This window comes from Amblyraja radiata, chromosome 10 (genome assembly GCF_010909765.2).
Source record: "Amblyraja radiata isolate CabotCenter1 chromosome 10, sAmbRad1.1.pri, whole genome shotgun sequence".
Taxonomy (NCBI): Eukaryota; Metazoa; Chordata; class Chondrichthyes; order Rajiformes; family Rajidae; genus Amblyraja; species Amblyraja radiata.
In genome coordinates this window covers 42,852,312-42,870,686 of record NC_045965.1, presented here as the reverse complement: position 1 = coordinate 42,870,686, position 18,375 = coordinate 42,852,312, and the positions used below count along the sequence as shown (strand labels likewise).

The 18,375-nt window shown below is 40.4% G+C and overlaps 1 protein-coding gene across 1 annotated transcript in view; it reads right to left on the bottom strand.

Moving 5' to 3' along the window:
* Positions 1 to 2,601: 2,601 nt before the first annotated feature.
* The window catches only part of ccdc17 (coiled-coil domain containing 17), a 52,079-nt gene continuing 36,305 nt past the window's right edge, over positions 2,602 to 18,375 (bottom strand). The window contains exons 11-15 of the mRNA XM_033027818.1: positions 17,200 to 17,415; positions 14,898 to 15,120; positions 11,917 to 12,027; positions 11,421 to 11,578; positions 2,602 to 2,782 (exon numbers count right to left, since the gene is read on the bottom strand). Of these exons, the coding sequence (XP_032883709.1) occupies positions 2,602 to 2,782; positions 11,421 to 11,578; positions 11,917 to 12,027; positions 14,898 to 15,120; positions 17,200 to 17,415 (889 nt within the window). The remainder of the gene's footprint in view (positions 2,783 to 11,420; positions 11,579 to 11,916; positions 12,028 to 14,897; positions 15,121 to 17,199; positions 17,416 to 18,375) is intronic.

Here is an 18,375-nt window from a genome sequence, read left to right as displayed (position 1 = left end):
CATGTTCAACGTTGATGGGATCCTCCACAATTTATCCAATTTCTTTACCACTTTCACAATTTAAAAAAAATCAATCTTAAATCCAAAAGTGAAGACAGAAAATTTGACATTGTGCATAAAATGTTTTGCAGCCTCACACAAATTATTTTATTGGAAGAGTTAAACCTCTACTGTAGCTTCATGCTGAAGGATCAGAGCAGCTACTGCAGATCACACCTCAACGTAATGCAGCTCTACAGTGACCGTAGGGCACGCTGCTAGAACACAGTCACTGCCTGAACGGAGAGAACATACTAACCTAGCCAGGTCAGTCATCAGTTTCTCATCCGATGCTGCAAGTGAGGCAAGTACTGCAGTTAGGAGCATACATTTCAAGTGGGAACCATCTAGAGTGTCATGGATCTGTGGTGGGAAGTGTCATATCTACTGAGAGCTGAGAGGTATATTGTTCTATGTATAACCTTGTTGTATCACACCAAGACATCATCATGAAAGAAGTGGTAACAACCTAGTTGCAGCAAACAGAGATGCCCAATCAGGGATTAGATTTTATAGTGGGGGGGGGGGGGGTTACAGATTGAAACAATAGTCCCTAGAGACATAATGTTATATTTTTCTCTATGAAGATATGATAGATTCATATTCACATATTGATAATCACAGCTGGTTCATCGGCCTGGAGTTAGCTATCTGCACTCAGAATCCTTTCTGATTTTGATGAGTTTCAGATTCTGAATCATATGTCTTTGAGATGTGGGAGGAAAACAGAGCACCCATGATCAGGATCAAACCCGGGCCTTTGGTGCTGTGAGGCAGTAGCATTACCAGTTGCACCACTGTGCCGCAGTCTGGATGGTCAGTGTCTTGTGCAATCTCTATGCTCTTCACCGACTGTTGAGAGCAGACCCTTTAGATTTCTGACAAAAATACCAGAAACACTCAGCAGGCCTGATGTTGGAAATTCTGAAAATTATAAGAAAGATGAGTAGTATGCAATATGTTTAATCCAAGAGTTTATGTACTGGGAAAGCACAATGGGATAGAGGCCAACAATTACGGATGGTGGAGATGTGATAAATAGATTTCTTAGGTATAAATTTCTCACATAATGGGAAACAGGAGGTTAACAGTTGATCAATGCTGAATTGTTTCAAAGGTGTGAATTCTGCCTATAACAGGAACAGGAGGTTAATGGTGAATTGCTTCAAATGTGTAAAATCCACAGGTAACCATTGTGTGCTGGGGATATAAAAATGCTGTAGGTGATGGAATTAAACACTTTGGGTTATCTCCGAGTGTTTCACAGAGTGCACTGTTAAGGCCTTGAATAAACCAACTCTTGAGAAAGTGTCTGTTCCTATCTGAACCATAATTAAAAGGGTAACTGGGCCCAGCATGAGGCTATGTTAAACACAAAATTGCTACAATGTGGCTCGACTTGCTGAGTATTTCAAGCATTTTCTGTTTTTATTTGCGATTTTTTGAACTTGCAGGGTTTTTATTTTATTTTCACCTTTATATTCTTGAACTACACCCTCCAGAATTTTTCCATGAAAGTAATGAACACAACATTATCTAAAAGTTTAATATTTTAACTGATTACGATGTTACACAAATTATGGCTGTTTGCACAAATTAATGGAATATGGTAACAGGTTTATATTACTGAACTAGAAACCCTAAAATTGAACCAATAATCCAGAATCAAACACTCATACACTTTGGTAAAATTGGGGATTACAATTTAGTTTTTAAAAATAGATCTGTGAATAAATATTAACGATCATGAAAATGACCATCTTATTTCCGAAGCCAATATGGCCAATATGTAGCTCCATACCGACTCCAGGCATCCATTGTGTCACATAGCACAACAGAGGACAGTAAATAAATACTGCATTTATGAACAATCTCCACATCTTAAGAATTCATTCAAACATAATATAAAACGTTGACCAAAGTAACAATTTTCAATAATAAGAACACTTGTTTACACATTAGCAGTATTTTCTTTTGTTAATACTTTTATCGGGACCCCTACCTCCTGCTCTCCAAAGATGAAGTATCCTTGTTTGATATTAGACTTCACAGGAGTATTGCTCCAAACCAAGCCAGAATTTCTCATATTAATCACCTGGCAATGAAAGATTTATTTCAGGAGGATAGTTTCACAAATACATTACAATGCATTTATTATATGTACAAGCCAAACATTGAGTGGTTATGCTAAAAAAAAAATAATAATTTGCTGGTTTAGAAGTTACAAGATCTGGATATAAAGGATATTTGCTGTGCGGAATGATCCTCCTTCAGCAGAGTAATTCCTCAAGAAATAGAATTTTACCATGCAGCTTATGTTTTCATGGGTGCTTTATTGTTCATCCCACTATATTTGCATTGAGTTGTTGCTGGAGAAGTTCAAAAGTGAATCCACTGGGACATCTTGCTCTGCTTCAAGTAGATCACTTTTCGATGAAAAGTTCCAATCGTTGCTACCGTGTGGCACATTATTGAATTAACCATAGATCTAAATTTCTTAACCATCCTTCCCACTATTTTACTACTCATTTGAGTATAATCCCCAGTAGGCTAATTAAAAGTTCACGAAATACACATATTTACTTTTCCTGTTCTCTGATGGTATCCAGCGAATCTCAAGCTACCATCGCCATTTGGGGCCCCTCTTACACGATCCACAATAAACACAAGAGCTTCTTCCTGTACATTTTTGTTGTCCTCTTCCCTGGATGTTTGTGCAATTAAGTTGCTTTCTTCATCAAGTCTGGAAGGAAAAAAAACAAATATCAAAATGTAGTCAGTCACCATGACTTGAAACTTATTTTATTTGAAGTACTAAATTACAATCAAAATAAAGTCTGATAATATTGGAGAAAAATTCCTAAATTCTTATGTAACATTCTTTTCTCCTTCTCCTCTGGCAATTTCGTACAACTGGCACTATCATCATCAATCCACATAATGGGCTGAAGATCTGCACCCGGGTCTCCCTGATGCTACTGCATAGCAGTCATCTAAAGTGGCTGTTTAATCTCTTCACCCCTTCTTTATGGCAATAGTGCTTTGGCTTTACATTTACACTAATGCACAGCCATTGGAAATACAGCTTATTGTACCACAACAAATACTCCCTTAGTCCTTAGCCTTATATTATCATTTAAATTTTTGTGACGAGGAAAATCCACGAGTGTGCATGTAGTCTTCCAAAGACGATTATTGCAAAAAATATAGAACAGCATTACATAGTTAACATAGTTTTCTACCCCCATCATCGTCTAGCATGAGCCTTTGGAGAGGGGGCAGGGGACGTTTACAGGAATGCTCCTGGATTAGGGTCTATTAGCTACAAATGTATTATGTTCCCTTCAACATTGGAAACTGAGGGAAGAACTGACAGAAGTTTATAAAATTACAAGAAGTGTAGAAAGTGGACAGTCAGAACATTTTTCCCCATGGTGGAAATGTCAAAGACTGGTGAGCTTTGCTTAAGGTGAGAGGGGCAATGTTTATCCTGTGCAGGATAAGTTCTGCCACAGAGTGGGGCAGGTGCCTGGAACGCACTGCCAGATGTGGTGGTGGAGGCAGGTATGATAGGGGCATTTAAGAGGCATATGGATATGTCAGAAATGGAAATGCAGTGGTTCATGTGCACACAGATGAGATTACTTTAACGGCATTACCTCAGCACAGACATTTTTGGTCAAAGAACCTGTTCCTGTGCTGTACTTTTCAATGGTCTATGGTCTAACAAACATGGATTTGATGTTCCAATGCCACAGAGCAACCTCAGACATTTTGTGGATAAGAGCCTGGTGTATGATCTCTTAACGAACATATCACCACATAATTTTATATGTAAAATGTGCACAATCTCTCAGAAAGTAGCCCTTAGTTTTAGAAATGATCAACTGTATATAAATATATATTATATGGACTATGAATTTTGATCATGTGGTGCAAAGGATAGTTAAGTGAAGGAACATGCCTAGAAATGTAATTTCATTGCAATTGTAAAAAAATGGATACATTTTTCTGCAAAGGGAAACAGGATCACGAACAGTGCCAGGTGATTTCTCATCACTCCTGAAATTTGACTAGGCACTTCACAGAGTGAATTACGCTTGTGCCCCACATGCAATTGTCATGCCAGGGGTGTATGGGATGTTCTCATCCCCTGTTCAATGCTCCTCTTGGAGTACTGCAGTGTATTTTGCAGCATTGCAGGGAACTATTCTTGGAGAGGCCACCACTTTGCACCTATCCCATCCATATCCTTGCACAAAATCTCAATCTCCCTTCCCACAACACAAGTCTAACCAATTTGCCATCTCCCCACCCAGACGTCTTCCAAGGCTTTGATCTCAATCAATTCCACGGTCCCTCAGGCAGAGCCGCTGATTCCCAGATCTACCACCTTCAATCCATAAGCCCCTCCAAACCAATACCATCCCACCTCACCACCAAAGCCCAGGCTCTGATCTCTGAAAACCTACATTGCTCGGTTAAATTGCCCATGCACAGTGAGGAGGGGGGTGGGGTGAACAGTCAATAATTGTTGTCAACTGTTGCAATGCTCACAAAATATAAACTTCCTAGGACATAATTCTTCGGGGAGGGTTGAAAGCAATGGCTGTGGAACTTGTGCACCCGTCCTAATGGTGATCCACACTGTAGCATTGCAGGACACTGAGGACTAGTCATTTAACATCCTTGCCCCTCTGCAGCATCCACAAACCACAAGCAGAACTCAAAGCAGTAATTTTTGTATTTTGTAGAGAACAAAAAACAAGCAAGGAAATATTTGCAAGTATTAAAAATTCAGTGGAGTATCTTTAAAAATGTGATTTAATTGCAAAATGAAGCAATCTGCTGCAATTCCGTTTATTTTCCATTGTATATCACTGCATCACTTTACCTACTATATTAGAAACACAAGCCAAAATTACATGTTTCAATTTCTCCCTTCATTTTTAGATTTAAGAAAAGAAATATTCTTATGGACCCCAGTAGTAGTTCCTCAACTAATGGAAACAGATGTATACTATATTCTTTTATTTTTGTAGTAAACACTGGAAGGGGCATATTTATTGTCCATCCTAATTTGACCTCATGGTTCACTAAAGCTATTGGGAGTTTGAACATTGTTACTATTCAAGTGTCATAACCTCTAGCCAATATTGAGTCCTCTGACTACAGTCTGCTCTTCCAAAATGTTTCATAATTTTAAAATGTCAATGATCACTCTTTGTTCCTTTGTACAAACTGGTTTATGTTGTTCCCATATCTTACCCACCTCCGATTAACCCACTTAATATTTGCTGCAATGTGAACGGATCAAATACCTTTCCTATAATAGTAGACCCAATCCTGCAGAAGATGCTTCAATTAAAGTTTAACCAACCTCTTGCTTATATTTATATACATTATTTAATGTATAAAACAGAACAAAGATTAAAGGGCCTGTCCCACTTGGCCGTCATTTGCGTGTAACTTACGCGACATCATTTACGCGTCACAACGCACACGTCGTGACGCGCGCATGGTGCGCATTACGCACGCATGGTGTGCGATGACATAGGCAGTGACGCGCGGCCTCGCACAGCATCGCAGGATTTTGTGATGTACAAAATCTTCGCGCGCCATCTGCGTGACGTGCAAATGACAGTCAAGTCGGATAGGCCCTTTAGATTGCCTTTTTAAAGCTCTAGATACTTGCATTCAAGAACGTTACTAAAACTTAGGGGGCATTCTGAAAACTTGTCCAGCATTAGATCAAACCCTTATTATACTTTGTACCATCAGCCTCTAACTGGAGCTTTAATCCTGTTGATGCAGGTACAATTGGGCTTATTTGCCATGCATAAAGAATTATCTTGAGAGGTTGAGTGGGACTCAGTTTGTGGTGCTAGAAGTAAAGGAGATTCCTATTGACACAGCTCTAGAGCTGTAAACTAGGAAATCAGGCATTGGACAACTCTCACTTGCCTGCAGATTGTGTTTTGTGCACTGGGATTATTTTCCCTTCTCTCTCTTGAGCCATTGGTAAAGCTACCAGTGGAATTGGCCTTGGATTTAATCATCCTCTTGATGTTGACGCTGCCTTAGAAATCTGGCATTGGATTCCTGCTGAGAAACTCACTGTTGCACTGTACAGTAAATGCAAGAGGAAACATCATTGCAATAAAGATTCAAATAAAATAAAGTGGTACCAGAATTCTCAGCCCTGCACAAGGATCAAGAAAATTTCTGCAACATCGGCCTCAGAATTTAATGGGGAGATTACTAGTCTGCGTTTATTAAAATCAAAGCAGTGGAAGAAATTAAAATAAAACACCAAGACTAGAGCATACACTTTCTACTAATAACCAAGGCCATCGTGGCAGGATTCAACCTTCTGAAGCGCTCCACACCCATCATTGAGACAAAGTAGCCCTGAAACATCAGAGCCTGGAACGATGAAGAACAAGAAAATTGCCAGCTGGAATCTAAAATTTGGGACAGCATTTCAACTTGCAAAGTTTGCACTCCTTGGGAAATACTAGCAGCTGCAAGGTCAAATCTTCTGCATGGTTGGATATCACATCATTATGATAAAGAGTCACATTAAGGGATCTGCCAATCCACTTGGAAATCCGTCTACTAAGTTACTGTTAAGCTGGATGCTGAATGCGAGTGTTGGATTTGCCTTCCAATTGCAGGATGAATTATATTTTAACAATACCTCCCAATTAGCATGTGATGTAAGTGTTGCCAGCAGTTCTGGCCCTTGTGGCCCCTTTGTTTGTGGTGAGCTGTCTTCTGCACTGCTGCCGTCCTTCTGCGAGAGTTTCTCTTGGCACTTTTGAGCAGCGAGTTCCGGGGTTAAGGCTCATCAATGAAGGAATAACAATAGATTTCTAAATCAAGATGATGATGAACAGGAAGCAGCAACTGATAACATTTCCATGTGTCCACTGCCTTGTCCTCCTTGGTGGCAAAGGTCAAGTGTTTGGGGGAGGAGATGTTAGAGCACAGTCGGTTGGCACTGCTGAACATTCTGTATATTTACACACTAATAGTGAAGAGAGTAAATGTCCTGGCCAGTAGACATGGGTGCGAATCAAGTAAACTCCTTTCTGATGTCTAATGTAAGAGTTACCAATTTGAGGAATAGGAACAGGAATAGAAACCAGATGTGGATTGAGATTTGATTAATGCAGTGGTTTTTTTGTGGGCACAAAGGTGCTGAGACACATATCAATTAAACATAGAACAGCACATCACAGGAATGGGTCCTTTGGCCCACAATGTTTGGCTGAACATGATGCCACGTTAAGATGATCTCATCTGCATGTACATGGTCTAAACTTACAAATTTCTTAAGGGGTTGGACAGGCTAGATGCAGGAAGATTGTTCCCGATGTTGGGGAAGTCCAGAACAAGAGGTCACAGTTTAAGGATAAAGGGGAAATCCTTTAGGACCGAGATGAGAAAAACATTTTTCACACAGAAAGTGGTGAATCTCTGGAACTCTCTGCCACAGAAGGTAGTTGAGGCCAGTTCATTTGGCTATATTTAAGAGGGAGTTAGATGTGGCCCTTGTGGCTAAAGGGATCAGGGGATATGGAGAGAAGGCAGGTACAGGATATTGGGTTGGATGATCAGCCATGATCATATTGAATGGCGGTGCAGGCTCGAAGGGCCGAATGGCCTACTCCTGCACCTATTTTCTATGTTTCTATGTCCCCCTGTTCCTTGCACTTCCATGTGCCTATCTAATGACCTCTTCAATGCCACTACCACGTCTGCCTCTGCCCCACCTCCTGGCAATTTGTTTCAGCTCCCCACTAATGTCTTGTGTAAAAAAACTGTCCAACACACCATTAATCTTTCCCTCTCTCACCTTATAAAGCAGCTCTGCCCTCGAGTGTTCGACATTACCACCCTGGGAAAAAAAGGTTCTGACTGTCTACCCCAGGGGTTCCCAACCTTTTTCGTCCCATTTACCCCAGGCAACTTTAATAGCACATGACAATTTTATTTAACTTATTTAAATGGACAACTAATGATGAACAGATACCGGTATACCAGAACCAAACACAGTCAGTCAATGAGAAGAAATATGTATAAATCCTGAATCAACAAATATACCCCCTGGGTTGGCGAAATTTACCCATCCCAGGTTGGGAACTCTTGGTCTACCCCATCTAAGTCTCATCATTCTATCATCTCTCCTCAACCTCCACCATTCCAAAGAAAACATTCCCAGTTTATCCAATCTCTCCTTGTTGCTGAAACCTTCTAATCCTTTCTTTAGTCGGCAGCATTCTAGTAAACCTCCTCTGTACCTTCTCCATATCTTTCCTGTAATGGAGTGACCAGAACTGTACCCCATATTTCAATGCAGCCTAACAAATGTCTTACATAGCTGCAATATTTTATATTAATAAAAATCAATAACAAATGTTTCCATCAATATACACCCATCTTCTGTTTTAATTTTGTGACCAATCAACTTCTAATTTAATAAACCAATAAATAAAAAGCATAAAATCAAATCAAATTTTTTTGTGTAAAGAAACGTTTCCCTCTTACAGGAAGCATTGTGGAGTTCATGTCCCAATCAATTGCAATGGTGTTGAAGTGGAAACGTTTCCTTGATGTTAATATTACAAATGATCTGTTGTGGACTAACCACATTGATGCGGCAGCCAGAAAGGCACACTAACACCTCTACTTGCTGAAGAGACTGAGGAAATTTGACATGTATCCAAAGACTCTTCCAAACTTCCACACACACAGAAAGTATACAGTTGGGTTGCATCACAGCTTGGTTTGGGATCAGCTCTGCCCAAAACCACAAGAAATTACAGTGAGCTGTAGATGTAACCCAGTCCAGCACACAGACCAGTCTCCCCAACATTGACTCCATCTACACTTCAAGCAGCCTCAGAAAAGCAGCATCACAATCAAAGGCTTGTCCTACCCGGTCATTCCTTCTTCTCCCTGCTCCCGTCCGGCAGATGGTACAAAAGCTTGAATGCGCGCACTGCCTGTCATAGGGACAGCTTTTTCCCCTCTGCTATCAGGCTTCTGAATGGTCCTCTCATTCACCTCTACCCTATTGTGGACATTGGACTTGTGGTCTATAGAACTGATGTGCTACAAGGCTGAGAACTATATTCAGCACACTGTATCTTCCCCTTTGCTCTATCAATTGTAGTGGAGTTTGACTTGATTTTATTCCTGTGTGGAATATCTGGATCTGTTTAGATAGAGTGCAAAACAAAGTTTTTCACTGTACATTAGTGTATGTAACAATAATAAACTTAAACATAAAGAAATCCTCTTTAAAAACTTCTCCTTATTGATTCTCCTACCATGAGAAAAAGATTCTGAATAAAGAACTAAATAATTTAATGTATGCCTCTTGTAATACCTCTCTCAGGTTATTCCTTAACCTCCTTCACCCCAGGGAAAACAAACACAGCCCACCCTATAAGTGAAGACCTTCAATCCTGGTGAATCTGTTCCCGATGTTGGGGGAGTTCAGAACTAGGGGGTCACAGTTTAAGAATAAGGGGAAGGCTATTTAAGACTGAGATGAGGAAAAACTTTTTCATCCAGAGAGTTGTGAATCTGTGGAATTCTCTGCCACAGAAGGCAGTGGAGGCCAATTCACTGGATATATTTAGGAGTTAGATATAGCTCTTAGGGCTCACAGAATCAAGGGATATGGGGGTAAAGCAGGAACAGGGTACAGTTTTTGGATGACGGTGCTGGCTTGAAGGGCCGATAGCACCTATTTTCTATGTTTCTAATCTCTTCTACACTCTCTTCAGCACAATTATATCCTTCCCATAATTTGGAATCAGAACTGCACACAACACTCCCAGTGCAGTCTAATCAGTTTTTAGTAAAGTAACATCCCAACTTTTATATCCCATTCCCTGACCTAGAATATTCAGCATGCCACGTGCCTTCTTCAGCACCCTATCTATCGGTGTTGCCACTTTCATGGAACTATGGGCTTAATCTCAAAGTCTCAGTATTCATCAACCTTCCTTAGTGCCCTACCATTTACCATTATATGTGTCCTACTGCTAACCGACTTCCCAAAATGTATCACCTTGTACTTACTGGTATTAAATTTCATCTGGCAATGTACAGCTCAACTTTCCATCTGATCATCATCATGTCATAGCCTTGGACAACCTTCCTCACTATCCACAACACCAACAATTTCCATGTCATCCATAATCATAGCTCCTGCATTCACTTCCATGTTGTTAAGACTGTAACCTAAAGCAGTGCCTCAAGGAACTGCTGGGACAAAGGGCAAAAGGGGGCACTATCTCAATCAATGATTTGAAAGAGTGTTCCAATGAAAATCTATGTTTTCTGAAGACATAAAACGGGTTGCTCGTTCAAGCTGAGCGGAGAATAGCGAGAGGCTTTTAGGAGATAAAGGCAGGTAAATGAATGGGTAAGGACATGGTAGATAGAACTCTGTCCTGCAAAAAAATTAACGACATCCACTTTGGTATTAAAAAAACAATTTTTTATTTTAATGGTAATAAACTATAAAATGTTGGCATTCAGAGGAATCTGGGTGTCTTTGTATTCATATATTTCGATGTTAACATTTGGGAATAGCATGAGTTTTTGATGAGTAGAGGAAAGGGTTCTTACAGATTAGGTCTGGTCTCCCTATATACTTATAACATAAGCATTAAGCATAATGAAAGGCATTTAATTTGCTGCCAAATGGATCCAAATATGGTGATAACATTTTAGTAAATGTGCAGTGGGAAAGATCAAATTAAAACAGTAAGATGCAAATCTTGAGCAGATCAAGCAGCATTATTAAGAAAACAGCAATGTTAATCATTTTAGGTTGTTAGCTGGAGAAAACTGTTAAAAGGTCATTGATTGACTGTCCTAGGTATCTACAGCTGTCTTTATTTTAATTTCATACTTCCAAAATTCCTTGGATTCAATTAAACAAAAATGTTAATGCAAGCTTTTTTAAGAAACATTTTTTATTAATGCCATAATCAGAGCAATAAATCAATAACAAATAAGATGTGATCTTTCACAATTATTTAACTGAACTGAATTTCAAAAACAGAGTAAAGTATTTTCTGAGAAGTCGCCCTTATAACAGTTTGTTAAATAAAATGCAGTGAGATTCTACAAAAAGGTACCACATTACATTCTCCCACTGGAAACATCCCACACAACCTATGAAACATTTGAACCAGATAGTCTCACATGAGAACGATTTATTTGTCATATTCATGGAAATGATCTCTTTCTGCAAGTCATTTTTTTCTTCATTGACGCGTCTTTTAATGCTTAACAATGTCATGAGTTCAGATCGCGACAGGCCATCAAGAGGCCATCCTCTTTCTCTCTCTCACCTTTGATTGGTTTTGTGGTAGTCACTGTGGCCATCGTTAGGAGGAAGGTCAACATGACCAGTATGGGAAGAGAGAGGGTGATAATGAGCACGAGAATGATAAGGGAGGTATTGTGGAGGAGGCAGAGTTTCAGCTGGAGGAACAGAGCGGCCTGCCACCTGTAAATAAAAACCAAGCGTTAATCTCATCTTCATGAAGTGTACAGTTCTGGTTACACTGCCTGTTTCAATTTTTGCTACAGACATACAATATTTTTCAATACATCAATTTGTTAATTAAGTGCTCATGTCACTTAAAATACACTAATGGTTATCTAATAAAGCTTCATCATTGAAAACATTGAGTGACTTGTGTATAAATCTTTGGCTACAACTCAACTTGAACATGATTCCAACTCAGTTTGAGGGTTGTATTTGTTATTCACGCATAGCAAGATGCCAAGCAACACCTCGACTAGTGCCTGGGAAGATCAAGTCTGTGTTGCATCAAGACTTACCAAAGGTGGATACTGATACATGGATGCATTGTGTGGATCAATACCAGCCATTGACTGCAGTTCAGCATCTCGTGCATTTAACACTCTCACATGGAGTTCAGCGCTGCCAACCTAAGTAAATGTATAAAGCAACCATATGTTGAAGACTGTCAATATTTTGCTGCTGCATTGTTTTACAACACGAAGCAATACGCTACTTCGCTTCACTACAACAAGCATCTCAATCACATCTGATAACAAGGAACTTTGAGAAATATGAATGATCCCCAAAGTGACTTTAAACTAAGAATAAAGATGCTTTGAAAATAAACACATGCTGGATTTGGCTCTCTGCCTGGAGTTGCCAACTGAGCAGCTGCTTCACTCACTCTTGGTCCAGATGTGGAGCTGACCGTGCTGGCCCTCTGCACCCTCAAGGTCTCAGGGAGTGATGGGCCTCACGTGGAATGGTGCTGAGGCCCAACCCCCAGAACACCCTTATAAACCTTCATTTCTAATTCAGCCGATGTCAAAGCTGCGAGGTATTATAGAAATTTGCTAATGTCTCCAACACTTTCTAACAAATGATTAAACAGCTTGTTAGAAAACAAGAAATAATTTAAAACATTCAACTAAAACTATTTGTAACAGGTATTTTACAGAGCTGGGTAAGCCATGGAAATGTTAACATCTGGGGTCAACACAGAGTACGAAGGCGCAGTGGTAGAGCTGCTGCCTTACAGTGCCAAGGACCCGGGTTCAATCCTGACCACGGGTGCTGTCTGTATGGAATTTGTATGTTCTCCTTATGACCACGTGGGTTTGCTCCAGGTGCTCCGGTTTCCTCTCATACTCCAAAGATTTGTAGTTAATTGGTTTTGTAAATTGTTCCTAGTTTGCAGGATATTGCTAGTGTGCGGGGAATCGTTGGTCGGTGTGGACTCGGGCCGAAGGGCCTGTTTCTGTGCTGTACCTCTAAACTAAACTACAGGTTCTCCCCATGTTTCGAACGCCTGACTTATGTACAGCCCGTACATACGAACAAGTGTTTGGGAGACCGGTGGGTAGGATTTGCTGACTGCTATGGGACTACACGTATCTTCCTCATGTGGAACTTAGTTTGCGGTAGGATAAAATTGCATAGAAAACTGAATGCAAAGCTGGAAAGCTGGAAAAGAACTGACCTGGAGTAGATTAGATTAGAGAGGTGATGCTGTGAAATCTCAGCAAGATTGGGCCCCACTGCCAGATACCATGTTGAGTCCAGCAACTGAGTACAGGTCCTTCCAAGGTGAAGAATGCCCAACGTATGTACAACCCATACATACATACAAACAAGTGTTTGAGAGACCGGTGGGAAGGATATGCCGACTGCTATGGGACTGCAGGCATCTTCTGCCATGTGGGACTTGGTTTACGACAATATCATTGCATAGAAAATTGAATGGTTGAGTTAAACGCCCTGGTTTAACCATATGTTGCTTCTGGTGGCCATGTATTAATTTAAATATACTGCCGGGCGGCCCCAGTTCCAGTTTGTGAACTGTTCGGGTTACGTTCAGTTCTCACGAATAGAATATTGGTGTTACCTGGGGAGGGTCATGTATGGATATAGATCTCCATAGAGTGATACAATGTGGAAATAGGCCCTTCTGCCCAACTTGCCCACACCGGCCAACATGTCCCAGCTAGTCCCATCTGCCTGTGCTTGGTCCATATCCCTCCTAACCTGTCCTATCCATGCACCTGTCTAACTGTTTCTTAAACATTGGGATAGTCCCAGCCTCAACTACCTCCTCTGGCAGCTTGATCCATACATCCATCACCCTCTGTGTGAAAAAGGTACCCCTCAGATTTCTATTAAATCTTTTCCCATTCACCTTGAACCTTTGTCCTCTGGTCCTCGATTCCCCTACTGTGGGCAAGAGATTCTGTGCATCTATCCGATCTATTCCTCTCATAATTTTAAACACCTCTATAAGATCACCCTCTTCCTCCTGCACTGGAAGCAATAGAGACCCAGCCAACTCAACCTCTCTCTATAGCTCACACCCTCTAGGCCTGGCAACATTCTCGTAAATCTTCTCTGAACCCTTTCAAGCTTGACAATATCTTTCCTATAACATGGTGCCAGAACTGAACACAATACTCTAAAAGTGGTCTTACCAATGTCTTATACAACTGCAACATGACCTTCCAACTTCTATGCTCAATACTCTGACTGATGAAGGCCATTGTGCCAAAATACTTTTTGACCACCTTATTTACCTGCAACTCAATCTTCAAGGAACCATGCACCTGCAATCCTAGATCCCTCTGCTATACAACACTCTCCAGAGGCCTACCATTTACTGTGTAGGTTCTCCCTTCTTAGACGTCCCAAAATGCCACATTTCTCTGTATTAAATTCTATCAACCATTCCTCAGCCCACCTGGCCAATCGATCCCGATCCTTCTGCAATCTTTCATAACCATCTTCAATATCTGCAAAACCACCCACTTTGTATCATCACTCAGCAAACTTGCTGATCTTGCCCTGTATGTAGCATCATCCATCAATCTGTAGCTCATAAACCTCATTGTTCAGTGATACATGTACATAGACCGCAGACGCAGACATTTCAATGGCTTACCCCGGCTAGTACATCCCTGTGGAACAGACAGTAATGTCTTCATGTGGCCCTCAACAAAGTTACTACTTTATTACCAAAATTTGGAACATGAAGATGTACAAAATTAGAAAAATTACATTTAGGTAGAATTTTATGGAAAATACTTTAACTCGTGTAGATTACTCAAGTGGGAAGATGTACAGGGTGGAAGGTCGAGGGAATGATGCATTGCAAGGATGTACTGAAAGACATTGCACACCTAAATGTATTTTGAAATCACCAACCTTAAACCTGCAGATGCAAGAATTTTGAAAGGAATGGCTAAATAGCCTGTTGATTCTGTTTGTCCAGTACATCTAAATGATGAATCTATACTCCATTTCCACGTACCTGAGGAATTCCATTGAGCTGGCCAGTTGAGAGGGATGGGTTTACTGGCAGAGATCGCACTGGAACTTTCCACCGGCCACTGATAACTTGGTTGTGATGATCAAATATGTCTATCTTTGCCCAGCCTCTGGAAACCAGCCGCTGAATTTCCTGTCCATATGGATCAAAGCCTCCAGCTGCTTGGAGCTCAATTACTAAAGAAATTCCAAGGGCAGGGCGAACTCTGACAACAAATACAAAAAAAAGAATAATAAGATAAAGGACTTTTGATCTTTTTCTAAACAAACAGAAAATGCTGGAAGCTCCCAGCAGGTCAGCCAGAATTAGTGGTGACCGGGAGACAGAGAATTGGCATTTTCAGTCAAGCACCCTTCTTCAGAACTGGAAAAGTGGGAACCAAGTTTATTTTAAGTTTAACAAAGTGGAAAGGTGAAGAAAACAGAGGGAATTCAATATCAAGTCCTGAGGGCTGCAAAGTATCACAGATAAGGATAAGTTGCTGTTCCTTGAGTTGAGATTGTGCATCTTTGGAGCATTGACCACGCTGTCTTCAACCTCCTACATGGTTCCATTAAGAACTAACTTAACTTCATGAACATCACCTCAACTTCCAGCTGGGAACATTGCAACCTTCAGCATGTGATACCAAATTCAGCCGTTCCAAGTTCTTTTCCTCCTCTCCCACCACAGATGGCTGTTCCTCTCCATTTCAATTATTCCACTCTCTGTGTCTCTCTCTACTGTGGCTAAGTGCCAGATTATGAAGTAATTGTTATTTTAAAAACTTTGCTCTGCAATTTGATCACAGCCATGAACTCATCTGCCCTCTCCATCCCTCCCCTACTCTGCAACTTAACACATTGCTTGTCTTGTGTATTCTACAGTTTTGATGAAGGATCTTTGATCTGAATTGGCAATTTTGTTTTTCTCCCCTCAGATGGAGCCTGATATGTTCATTGGTTTCAGAGTTATCTGTTTAGTATCGGACTCCAAACCTGCAGTGTTTTTGCTCCAATTCTATCTATGCTCACCTGAGATCTTCAAAACCTTTCGCTGGATGAATAAATCATACAGCATGGAAACAGTCCATTTGGCAAAATTTGTTCATGCCAACTGCATGCCTTCTGTATTAACCCCACCGCCAAACACCAGCTCCATAGTCCTCTATAGACAAAATCACTTGGTGCTCATTTTGGCCCTTCTTTAATGTTGTCAGCTGCCCACCTTCAACCACACCATCAGACAGTGCATTCCAGATTCTTACCACTCAAAAGTGAGGGAGGTCCCCTTCTGAATCTCTTCCATAGAGCCTAAGCCCATGCCCTCTTGATTTATCTGCCTCTGATATGGGGAATGTGTCCTGCAGTCTACTCCACCTATACCACTCATCATTTTATATATCTCAACACAGCCTCTCTAAAGCTCTTCTCCTCCAGAGAGAACAAACTTAGATTCACTAGACCCTCCTCATCACAGACCTGCTCCATCTCAGGCCGCATGCTGGTAACTCCTCTGCATCCACTCCAGCACTAACATATCCATCCCATCCTTTGGTGAGCAGGACTGCACATGGTACTCCAGCTGAGATGTGAACAACATTTAATAAAGTTGGAGCATAACCTTCCTAGTTTTGTATTCAATGGCCTGAATAATGAAGGGCAATATCCCATCTGCCTTGCTAATTACGTTGCCTGCCTGCGTTGCCATCTTCAAGAATCCACGGACTGTAATCCAAAGTCCCTCTGTGCATCAAGACGTTATCCAATTATGGTGTATATACTAGCCTCAATAGTGTCCTAAAATGCATCATCTCACATTTGTATTTGTGGCTTCTGGAAGAGCAGAAACCCACAAATCCAGTCATCGAAGCGCAAACTAAACTATGGTTCATTTCCAATGTGTCTTGTTTTGAATCAAATCAATAAAATCAGAGGACATTAAAAAGATAGAAGGAAAAATATTCTCAATGTTCACCCAAGTTAATGGTTAACTTTATCTGTCTCAGGGAAAGAAAATTACTCTGTATCTAAATGGTACAAGGTCAATACAAGAAAAATGTCATTCACCAGCACTAATATTCTTCACTTCACGTACAAATATTTATTCTTTAGGCTATGTCTAGAAACAAAGTGAACAGAAAATAAATATGTCGATAGTTAATGTTAACCAGATACATCATAAGGAAGTTTTGGTGATTCTAGTCACAATTTGGACCACATTTCACTATTTCTTTAGGGCAGGCCACACACAGTTTAAACAGAACTGCCTTGGACACAAGATATTCTCATCAAATCTCTATTACCTTGGCACCGGTTGCCTTGCAGATAAAATTGCAAGGTTGCCCTTGAGCCCTTCAGACATGTAGTAAGGCCCACTTCCCATTTCACAGCACACAGGAGGCAAGGCTGATGGCTTCCCCATTTCCTGTCCATTACTGTACAAACCAGTAACAAGGCGGATGAGACGGTATGTTGGATCAAGGCCAAGAAGAAAATCATAGAAGACAACAAAGCCTGCCCTGCAATCAAAAACATTGTATTAGTTAAAATCACATTAAGGACCAGTCACCAAGCTAAAATGGAACCTGAATACAGGAGAAACCAAGCACTCTGCCTTACAAGACTACCTACAATAACAAAGCGGTGAAAAGTAATCATAAGGTTCTGTTTGGAATATGCATTTGAGCTGGGATGTTGGAATTTGGAAATATGCACCCTGTGATATGAATAACATCATTATTTTTTCCTCGACATCTAATATGAAAGGTAATTAACAATCTTATTGTTTGGGTTTCATGTTGAAGCAAACACAAGAAAATCCTCATTACAACAGTAAGGAGTCCGTAAGAAGTAGCCAATTAGGATTTAAATAATTTTGAAACTGCGGTCTCACCGATATTCTACATTTTTTGTGCAATACAAAACATATTTTGAATAAAACCATGAACTGTACAAGTGCACTTTCAATAAGTTCATCCAAAATGAATCCTTGGCCAAGAAGATTGACTAAATCCTTAGTTTTTGTTGTTAATTTAAAGATTCATAGTAAACATCCAAAGTTATTTGCTTCCCTTTAAGATCATTCAGTACTTGCATATAAACATTCAGTGACACCGTTGAGAAACAATGGACTCTTTCCTGAAAAGTAAAACCAAGGCTGAAAGTGAGCAGGCTTGAATCTTGCAACATGATAGATTTCAGGGTGGCATCATGAGGAGTTGTAGAGGTGAAACATCAAGTCCACAACAATGCAGAGAAGAAGATACAACATAGGGAAACGATTGCTTCTTAAAATAGCTTAGTGTGTCGGCAAACAATCGTATTAATTATTCACAGGGAGATTTAGAATTTGCAATTGTGGAGTACCATACCATATGGCAAGGTTAAAAATTGACTGTTAAGTAAGTGGAGAATAGGAACTGGAAGATGGAAGCTCGATGGGCCATTATGCTTGAAGAGTTTGCAGTAAATAAGTCATA